General features: G+C 42.8%; 1 protein-coding gene across 1 annotated transcript in view; it reads right to left on the reverse strand.

Moving 5' to 3' along the window:
- The window catches only part of TECPR2 (tectonin beta-propeller repeat containing 2), a 98,901-nt gene extending 87,379 nt beyond the window's left edge, over window positions 1-11,522 (reverse strand). Inside the window, exons 1-2 of the mRNA XM_026515263.4 lie at window positions 11,392-11,522; window positions 342-632 (exon numbers count right to left, since the gene is read on the reverse strand). Coding sequence (XP_026371048.1) covers window positions 342-560 — 219 coding nt within the window. The 5' untranslated portion in view covers window positions 561-632; window positions 11,392-11,522. The remainder of the gene's footprint in view (window positions 1-341; window positions 633-11,391) is intronic.
- Between the last annotated feature and the right edge of the window lie 6 nt (window positions 11,523-11,528).

Raw genomic sequence — 11,528 nt, forward strand, 5'->3', positions numbered from 1 at the left:
TAATTTCAGCAGAAAAACTAGAGATTTAACTGAGTCAGTCAAGGTACTTTGAGAAACAAAATATGTAAAAGAAAATACCTACTTCCAAAGTTTTCTATTACATGTTAAACACTAAAATGTTTTCTTTTAAAGTGATGCTAGATTTTTGGAGGCAGGGGAAAAAAGTTAAAAAAAATAATTTTAGTTATATTCCACTTCAATTAAAGATGGTTTTAAAGTACTGTTTGGGTGAGATACTAAGGCCAAATCAGAAGTAAATCATCCCACCCTAGAACACACGAGCATGTCAAATGCTAGCCATGATGCCTGCATGCTGAGGAGTAAAGAAAGGCAAGACTCACCTCGAAGTTGTACTTCTTCATCTGGTTGAAGTGCCTGCAGTACAGGTAGAGCATGCCGATGCTGCTGCCCACCGCGATGTAGTCCCCGTTGGTATCGAGAGCGGTGAGGTAGACCACGATCGAGCGGAAACCCTTCTGGACCTTTGCGGGAATGGCATTGAGGAGATAGTACAAGGGGCAGAACTCTCTGAACGTAACAGGCTCTGACATCGATGCCATGGCCAAGGTTTTCACAGATGATCTTCAGGCAGGAAAAGGAATGTTTACTTGGCATCTGGGGAAGCCTGGGGGCTAAAGAACAAGGCATTATAATTCTTTCGATGTCTAGTCATCGAAAAAAGAGAAGTCATGTTTAACATTGGGATCAAGGAACTTGCAGGTGGGTAAAAATTATAGGTGGACCTTAACTGAATGGAGAAAGTAAACCAGTTTCATTAAGATCACTTCAAGCATTTTAATTCAAGGGGCACGTCAATAGGTACTGGCCCCTGTAATTTACATCATGCTAAGTACTATGGAGGAATGGAAAGAAAATTAAACACAGTTCTTATTCTCAAGTAGTTTATGATCTAGCCAGGCAGGCAAAAGAAACAGTGAAGATACATAAAACCACATGTGATTAGTGCTATCTGTGGGTCCTGATGAGAAGAGGGAGGGAGCAAGGTAGAAAGGCTTCACTGGAAACATCCTGAACTATGAAGCCCACTAGGAAGGAGGGAATGTGGAAAAGAGAAACATTAAAGACACTGTACCAGGAGAACAATGAACCAACACACTCACTGGGTTGAGACAGCAGAGAAACATGTCCCCCAGCTGGATGCCAGCAGCCGCCTGATGCCCAGAGCCTGTTACGCAAGTGTTCCACAGTGAGACCAATACCTCTTAGCACTCTGAATTCAAAGCTTCCCTCAATAAAGGTACTCAGTCCTCACACAGCACGTTGTAATTTATGATGTGCTCGGTCACTCGTTTAATCCTTACCCTACCTATAAGATCAGTGGTGTCATCCCCAACTTTGAAAGGAAGGTACTAAGGACCCAAGGGCCACAAGACTTGCCCAAGACCGCACAGCCAAACCTGAATCTAGGTCTTCTCCCTCCAGGTCCTGGGCCTTTCCAATCCCATAGTCACAGTTGACAGACAAGCAGCAGCTACGGGTGGGTGCTCTGTTCCTGATTAGAGCTGGAGGGGTATTCTACTCCTTCAGTTCCATGGAGACTTTGAAGCCCTTCTAGTAAACACTTGTTGGGATGCTGGATTTGTGGTCTGTTGGAGCTGTGTGTTTTATACTTCTATAGAGTTGACCAACTTCCAAGTTCTCTTATGATAAAACTCCCACCCAACTCATTCTCACCCACAGGCCCTTGTGTTGGCTGTTCCTTCTACCTGGAATGCTCTTTCTCCAAATGTCCCTCAGATTTTGCTTCTTCTCAGCATGTAGGTCTCTGCTAAAATGTCCCCTTCGCCACAAGGTCCCACCTGCCCACCGCCTATGTGGGCTTCCCACCACTACCACTGAGCACTCTCTACTCCCCCCCTCCCTGCTTTACCTTCTCACATATCCTTTTTCTTTGCTGTTGACAGGGGATCTCTGATTGACCCCTGCTATTATCACTGGTCTGTAAGGCCCACAGGAATAGGACCCACATTTGCTTTGTTCACCCCTGTAGCCCCCAGCACCTAGGAAAGGATCAGGCATATCACAGGCACTCAGTAAGTATTTACTGAATAGATAAATGAGTTATATGAAAGGAAAATTTGCAAGGAAGGAATGAGTGACAAGAATGAAAACCAGCAAAATATCATCTTTTCTCCAATATGACCCCAATTCAATGCTGGATCTATAATGGCATATCCAGTGTTCCAAGTGTTTTTAGACTCCTGTTTTGTTTGATAATCACAACAGTCAATACAGTGAAGCAAACAGGGTAATTCATGAGAGCTCTCCTAAAGGTAATAAGAAGAATCATATCCCTCGATATGAGGGAGAAGAAAACTCACTAACACACCCTCTTGTAGCAGAGGCTGAAGCTCTGGGAGATTCAGAAATTTGCCCAAGCTCCCATAGCTTTACATGCCTAGTGCGAAAGGCATCTGCATGGTGAATGCTGGTTCTGTGCATACGGCAGCACAGCTCATAAACTTGTAACTTTTAAAGAGCAAGAGCAATCTTTGGTCTACGCCAGTACTCCAGAAAGGCGGGCATGGCCTGCGTGGTGCAGGAATCAAATGAAAACGAAATGACTTTTAGGCAAACTCAAGTGAGAACAGTTGCTGACAGACACCGTGGGAAAGGAGGTAGGTCATTTAAGGACATGGGACAAGAACACCAAAACAGTAACAACAGCAGCAGTAATGGTAATAGCTAATGATGTTACATCACAAAACTACCCTTAGCACACTAACTCGTGAAATGCTCACAAAAAATCCTAGGAGGTTGGGACCACTGTTATCTCCATTTTATAGATGAGGAAAGTACTCCCATTTCAACAATCTTCCTTCCGTCTTCAAGTATAAGGGCAGCACAGGAGCAGGAAAGGCTTTGTTTCCTTAGTGGGTCTGTGCATGCGAACACATTGATAAGCCATAATTTACATAATGTTTTTAAAAAGAAATCTTCTTTTACAACAGTTATAAATGTTCACTGTCAAAAAACTGGAATACAGAAAATTACAAAGAACTAAACAAATGCCACTCTTAATCCCTTTGTAGAGATATGCTATATATACAAATAGCCACACACTCGTGTGCAGACACACACTTAATAAATCACAAGCACTTGCCATGTCATTCAATATTCCCCTAGAACATGAGTTTTAATGACTCTATAGAAAAACTGCAGAGGACACACAGTATACATAACCCCAAATTTTCCCAACCAAAATGTCTTAATTTCTGCTTTAGCAGACAAGATCTCCTAGGAAGCAAGTGGAAATACTAAGCACTTCACAAATGTCAGCTGGTAATATTTCCTCCTTTAAAAGTCATTTTCCGCAAAGTAGCTTTGTCAAATTATGACATTTATATCTTAAAAATTAATTCACTTGATTTGATACTATTCACTGATAGCTCCATAATCTCCATACAGGAGGGTATTTGAGATTGCAGTCTGGCAAGAAGAGGGCCAAGGATTTACCTTGAAAGTCACTTGCAGGGAGGCACATTATTCTAACTCGGATTACATGTTTATCTGTGGTGGCTTAGGAGGTATTAATGGATAATATGGAAGGTCAGAGTCCCTGGAATCATCTCTTTGCACAATTAATGATAATACTATCAACTTCAAAAATGTATAAGGATCCCTCCCTCACTTGCCAGGTCCCAGCAGGGATTAAAAATTATCATATTTCTGTGGCAGATAATGGGCAGTATAATCAAATTTTGAGTCAATTTTTCGAGCTAAAATCCTAGCATTCATCCCTGACTTCTCCCTCTCCTTCACCCTTACAACAACCCCTCACCTCATTCCATTTGATATATCTCCTAACCTACCTCTCACCTGGCCCCTTCTCACCATCTCTGTGGCCATGCCCAAGATGAAGCCATCACACATCTCACCTGAAGCTCCTCAACATTCTTCCAATGACTGCTCTCCTGCTTCCACACGCGACCTATAGAATCTGTGCTCACACACACAGAAAGAATTCTGTGACTTCATCAAAATTAAAAACTTCTGTGCTCCAAAAAACACCACCAAGACACTGAAAAGACAACTCACAGAGTTGGGAAAAATATTTGTTAATCACATATCTGATAAAGCATTTGTACCCAGAATATATAAAGAACTCTTAAACCTCAATAATAAAAAAACAATAATAAAAAAACAAAGGATCTGAATAGACATTTCTCCAAAAAAGACATAAAAATGGCCAATAAACACAGTAAAGATGCTCACCATCATTAATCATCAGGGAAATGCAAAACAAAACCACAATGAGCTATCACTTTAAATACTAAGACCGCTATAATAAAAAAAAACAACACAGATATGTATTAACAAGAATGTAAAGAAACTGAAATCCTCATACACTGCTGGTAGAAAATAAAATGATGATGCAGCCACTATGAAAAAGTCTAGCAGTTAAACATAGAGTTACCACGTGACCCAGCAACTGTACTCCTAGGTGTATATCCAGGAGAAATGCAAACATACGTCTACACAAAAATATTATGAAGGTAATAATATTAAAGGTAAAAAGTACTGTCCATCACTTGTTCATCAAATCGTCCATCAAAACAAAATAACAGTTTAACCATACAATGGAATGTTAATCAACAATAAAAAGGAATGAAGTTCTGATACATGTTACGACATAATGAACCTTGAAAACATGCTAAGTGAAAGACGCCAGACACACAAACCACATATTGATTCCATTTATATGAAATGCTAAGAAAAAGCAAACCTATACAAACAGAAAGTAAATCAGTGACTGCCTATGGCTAGAAGATGGGAGTGGGGTTGAGGGTTACTGCTAAATGGTATGGGGTTTAAGACTGATGACAAAGTTCTAAAATTGATTGTATTGATGGTTACATATCTCTATGATATACTAAAAACCATTGAATTTACACTTAAAATGGGTAAATTATATGGTATGTAAACTATATCTCAAACTTTTATAAAAAAGAACAGTTGTCTAACACCCATTTATTCTAAAAACTTCCATAAACTAGGAATAGAGAGGAATTTCCTCAATCTGACAAGGAATATCTACAAAAAGCAATAGCTAACATCATACTTATTGGTGAGACACTTAAACCTTCCCCAGGAAGATCAGGTGCAAGTGAAGGACCTCCCCACATCACCTCTCCTTTTCAACATCATACTGCAAGTTCCAGCTAATGCAATAAGACAAGAAAAAGAAATAAAGAGTATATATTTTAGGAAGGAAGAAATAAAACTGTCTTTGTTTGCAAATAACATGATCATCTATGTGGAAAGTCTGAAAGAATCAACAAAAAACTTCTGACAGTAATAAGCAATTATAGCAAGGTTACAATACAACTTAACATACAAAAGCCAACTGCTTTCCTATATAGCAGCTATGAACATATGGAATTTGAAATTAACAACACAATTCCATTTACATTAGCATTCCCCAAATTGAAATACATATATATATATAAATCTAACAAAATATGTGTAAGATCAATATGAAGAGAACTACAAAACTCTCATGAACAAAATCAGAGAACTAAATAAATGGAAAGACACCCCTTGTTCATAGACAGGAAGATTCCCTATCGTCCAGATGTTAATTCTTCCCAATTTGCTCTACACATTCAACGCAATCACAATCAAAATTTCAGGCAAATTATTTTGTGGATATCAACAAAACTATTTTAAAGTTTTATAGAGAGTCAAAGAACCAGAATAGCCAACACAATATTGAAGGAGAAGAACAAAGCTGGAGGACTGATACTACCCAACTGCCAAACATATTCTAAAGCTACAGTAATCAAGACAGTGTGGTATTGGCAAAAGGACAAATAAATCAACAGAACAAAATAGAGAACCCAGAAATAGACTCACACAAATATAGTTAACTGATCCCTGACAAAGGAGCAAAGGCAATAAATGGAGCAGGGACAGTCTTTTCAACAAATGGTGCTGGAACAACTGGACATCCACATGCAAAAAAAAAAAAGGAATCTAGACACAGACTTTACACCCTTCACAAAAATTAACTCAAAATGGATCATAGGCTTAAATGTAAAACACAAAACTATAAAACTCCTACAAGTAAACATGGGAGAGGGGCACATGGGTGGCTCAGTCAGTTAAGTGTCTGCCTTCGGTCATGATCCTGGGGTCCTAGGATTGAGTCCTGTGTCAGACTCCCTGCTCAGTGGGGAGCCTACTTCTCCCTTTCCCTCTGCCGTTCCCCCTGCTTGTGCTCTCTCACTCGCTCTCTCACTCTCACTCTCAAATAAATAGAATCTTAAAAAAAAAAGACAACAAAAGAGAAAACATGGATGACTTTGAGTATGGTGATGACATTTTAGATACAACACCAAAGGCATGATCCATGAAAGAAATAATTGATAAGCTAGACTTCATTAAAACTAAAAAGCTCTGCAAAAGACAATCTCAAGGGAATGAGAAGACAAGCCAGACTGGGAGAAAATATTTGCAAAAGACACATCTGACAAAGAGCTGTTACCCAAAATATACAAAGAACTCTTCTAACTCAACAATAAGAAACAACCCAATTAAAAAATGGGCCAAAGATCTAGTAGACACCTAGCCAGAGAAGATATACAGATGGCAAATAAGCATATGAAAACGTGTTCTATATCATGTCATCAGGTAAATGCAAATTAAAATGAGATACATGCCTATTAGAATAGCCAAAATCCCGAACACTGACAACACCAACACTGGCAACACCAAAATCCCCAAAACTGACTCTCATTCATTGCTGGTGGGAATATGAAATGATACAGTCACTTTGGAAGACAATTTGGTGTTTTGTTTGTTCTTTTACAAAACTAAACATAACCTGGGGTACCTAGCTGGCACAGTCTGTAGAGCATGCAACTCTTGATTTTGGGGTTGTGAGTTCAAGCCCCATACTGGACACAGAACCTACTTTAAAAAAACAAAACAAAACAACTAAACTAAACATAATCTTATTATATCATCCAGCAATTACATTCCTTGGTATTTATCCAAAGGAGTTGAAAATGTATGTTCACATACAAATCTTCACCCAGATATTTATATCAGCTTTATTCATAATTGTCAAAACTTGTAAGCAACTAAGATGTCCTTTAGTAGGTGAATGTATAAATACATTCAGACGTTGGAATGTTATTCAGCATTAAAAAGACACAGGCTATTAAACCATGAAAAGAGAGAGAGGAACCTTAAATGCATATTACTAAGCGAAAGAAGCCAATCTGAAATGGCTACATCATGTATTATTCCAACAATGTAACACTCTGGAAAAGGCAAAACTATGGAGACAGTAGAAGATCAATGGCTGATAGGGGTTGCGGGGGGAGGGGAAGGGATGAATAAACAGAATAAACAAAAGCACAGATTTTTAGGGCAGTGAAAATACTGACACCATAATGACAGACACATGTCATTATACATTTGTTCAAACCCACACAACGTACACGACCAAAAGTGAGCCCTAAAGTAAATGATGGACTCTGGCTGATTATGATGTGTCAATGTAGGTTCATCAATTGTAACAAATGTTCTAATGTTGACACTGGAGGAGGCCTTGCATGTGTAGGGGCATGGGCATATAAGAAATGTGCACCTTCAACTTTGCTGTGAACCTAAAACTGCTCTGAAAAAATAAAGTCTTTTTTTTTTTTTAATAAGAGTTCTTTGAAAGAGAAATGGGTGGGTCTCATACTACCCATCCTAATTCAAAATTCTTCAGGGGTTCCCCAGTTCTCCCAGAAAAACCCAATGCCTCTCAGTGGCCTACATAGGCTCTGTGTGCCCACCCTCCCTGGCTCCCTCCTCACATCCCTGTCCCTCCCCCACCTGCCTGCCAAGCTCCTGCTTCATTGACCGATTGTTTCCCTCCTCAGACCTCTATTCCCCCTACTCGAGTGATCTTTCATCTCATCCACAAATCTGGCTTCACAAAGGGCCTCCCTGAGCAGTCTACTTGCAGTCCATCGGCCCCTCCTTCCTGTCATGTCACCTTGTGTACTTCCTTCACATTCTCATCACAAACTTTAGTCCCTTTATTTGCTAAGCAGTTTAATGATCATCACTCATGAAAATATAAGCAACAAATGAAAAGCCTGGCACCTAACAATATCTTTGGCACAGAGTAGATCTGCAATAAAAATTTGTTGAATGAATAATAAAATGTTAACTTCAGGTCTCACTGCAAAAAAATATTCTCAATCCAATCTTAAAATCAATAATGCTTCCTTAGTCAGAAATATTTCCATTAAAAAGACAAAACACCACTCTGCAACAGTCTTCTAGTCAGGATGCTTCCCTCCCCCAGTGGTACCTACCATCAACCCCCTACACCTGCAAGGGGGTCAACTGATCTTCATGCTGACTGACAGCACCCTAATGCCCCCTTGGTGGGTAGTTTTTCAAAACTGGAGCAAGGATATCAATACATAGTCTAAATAATTCACTTAGTACTACAGGAACCATGAATTGCAAGAGCACTCTACAACTCAAATGGTTTGAGGATTGTCTCCAAAATCTCTAGGAAGATAATTAGTATCCCTGTTGTACAATCTATTTTTAAAGTCTGGCTACAACATCTATCATTCTTTTAAGTGTTAAAATCTCGCAGCTGAGCATAATGGGACTGAAGCAGTCATTTATCTTCCAGATGAAATTTTGTCACTTCCCTGCTGCCATACCTGTTGGCTGCCTACCCAGTGCACACAGGCTAGCCTGATGAAAGCGTGGAAGGGGAACGTTTTTTAAAAAATGGTCTGGGAGCACCTGGGTGGCAGTCAGTTAAGCATCGGACTCTTGATTGCAGCTCAGGTCGTGATCTCGGGGTGGTGAGATTGAGCCCCGTGTTGGGCTCTGGGCTCAGCATGGAGTCTACTTGAGATTCACTCTCCTCTGCTCCTCCCCCTGCACTCTCCCTCTCTCAAATAAATACATAAATCTTTAGAAAACAAATGGCCTGTATCTCGCTTGATGCCAGGCCACTCTTCCTTCCACACACTTCACAGTGCAGCTGCAGTGGACTTCCTGCCACAGTCCCTGAACACGCCATGACCTGTATGTCTTTGCAAAGACCCCCTCCTTCCTTCCTGCTCCCCCCACACCCTGTAAGAACTAGTTCCCCCCTAGGAAACCTTCGCAGACTCCCTCTGACCCTTAGTTGGTCTTTCTCTGCTTTCAGAGAACACTCAGCACCTCATTATTACACAGCAGGCCATCATTTGTTTTCTAGCTTCTCTAATGGACTCTTTGTAGTCTCCACCCATGTCCTTCTAGTCTACACTCCTTGTGGTGCTTTCAAAGACCAACAGAGTATGGTACAATCAGCACTCAACAACTATTTGTTAAATTAAGCTCTCAAAACACTATGCCAAGATTCCCCAAAGATGACAACCCAAAATATAAGACCACTCTACCTTAGTTACATCCACCAATATGCAAAAATGCAAAAATTCACTGGTCTATTAAGCCCAGGCCCAAATAACACACTGGTTTGAACTGAACACACAATTTGAACAATTGCTCACTTCTACCTGAGGAGTTCACAAGAGCTGTTAACTACTCCGTCCTGATTCTACCAAGCTCCTTGTGCTTTGCTATATCTAGAAATCTCTCCATGCTTGACACCAAAGCTTGTTTTCATTATATGTATAACTGTTACCTGATCTTTCTTTCATTTTTTCAAGTTCAATCAACTGCTCTTTCTAATGCTGTTTCCTTTTTTCCCCACTAAGTTTCAGGAGCCATTTTGTCCAAACTATACAGAAGCTAATATAAAATAGTCTTCCTCAAACTTGAAGTGTTTGTTATCTTTCTAGGAGAAAATGAAAACAAATCCAGTAGAAGCCAATCTTCTATTGAAAAACACAATGGGGCTATAAAATAACTTCAACCTAAGCAAGCTAGTTACTAGTCACCCCTTCAGAAGGACTGTCCTGAACCCATCTTCCCCGCCACAGTCTCAAAGCAAGTCCTGAAAACTCAGAGCATCCTCTATACCTGCACAGGCTGGTTCTCTGGTTAGAAAGCTCCCTGAGGGCAGGGACTGGGACCACAGCATCCCTAGAACCCATTAAGTGGCTGACATACAAGGGACCCCAATAATAATACCTGGTGAATGAATGAACATGGGATATAAGTTACGTTATCAAAAAAACCGCAAGGTCAGAAGCTTATCAAGGCGCACTTTGCTGGGTGTGGGAGAGTGAGTACAAAAAGCCTTGCAGCTTAGCAGACCAGGAGACAATGGTGGCTGCACAAGATACAGGGCTTTACTCCCAGATTCTGTCCATGCTGGGTTTACAAGAATGGAGTCAACCCTAAGTGCAACTCGTCACTTGAGCAGATAAAGCAAGTGTGTGCCCAGGCTGGGACCCCACATTCTGCCAACAGATGGAATAGAAGGAACAGAACAGAGTAAGATTCCTGAGTCTCAGCGAGAAAGTGAGGAAGAACGCAGAGCGGGGAAGAGAAGTGGAAGCAGGGCATGTGGGTAACTACAGTAGAGCTACCCCTTGCTGAAATCTATCAGGAGCCAGGCTCGGTGCTTAGCACTTCACAGGCACTGACCCATTTGATCCTCCCACCAAAACAGAGGTAGAAACCTTTATCATCTCCTTTTACCCATGATGAAACTGCAGCATAGCGAGATGGTATCACTTGCCCGAGTACACAGCTAGGAAGGGGCAGTGCTGTGACCCGAATCCGGGTCTGACTCCTGGGTACCCCATTCTTGAAGCCGCAGTACCTATTCTGCCTCCCAGGCCCTAACGCAGCACTGAGGGAAGAGTTCTTCATTTATCCATTTAACGAACACCTCCTGAGCATCTACTGGGTACGTGCCAAGCTCTGTGCCAGCAGCGCCCGTGCGCGGAGGAAGGGACGGGACTGGCAGGGTCGGGGGACGGAACGCAAAGTCAATCATGAGACGCTTGGAGCCGCGGGCCGGCAGGCAGAGGGAAGAGGAAGGAGGGACAAGAGCAGAGGAATGAGGGATGACGGCCGAGGGATGAGGGACGAGGGTGCGGCAGAGGGGAGAGAAGGCGCGGAGTGGGAGGAGCGAGGGCCCGGGGATGGTGTCTGCAGGCCAGGGGGCCGAGCACCCGTGGGCGACCACCGCCGCCCTCGGCGGACCGCTGGCTTCTGCCAGGCGCCCACCCTGGCGCCTCAAATTCTGTGGCATTCGGGCTCGGCCACCCGGCGCGGGCGACGCGGGGGCTGGGAAAGGGGACGAGACGGGCAGGGCGCCCCTGAGGCGCCGAGGCCAGGGAAGGGCGGCCTGAGGGAGGCGTGAGCCGCGGCGGGGAGGCCGTGAAAGGGGCGCGGGCCGGACGGCTGGGGCAGAGGGGCCGACAGCGGCGTTGCCGGACTCACCTCCCGCGGCGGCCCCTCCGGACTCGTTGGCCCGGCCCGGCCGGAGGAGGCGGGGACCAGCTCCGGGCCGCGGGGGCTGCCGGGAGCCCGTTCCCTGGGCAACCGGGCCGGCACCGCGGAGTGATGGCCGGCGGCTA

Source organism: Ursus arctos, unplaced genomic scaffold (genome assembly GCF_023065955.2).
Source record: "Ursus arctos isolate Adak ecotype North America unplaced genomic scaffold, UrsArc2.0 scaffold_25, whole genome shotgun sequence".
NCBI lineage: Eukaryota > Metazoa > Chordata > Mammalia > Carnivora > Ursidae > Ursus > Ursus arctos.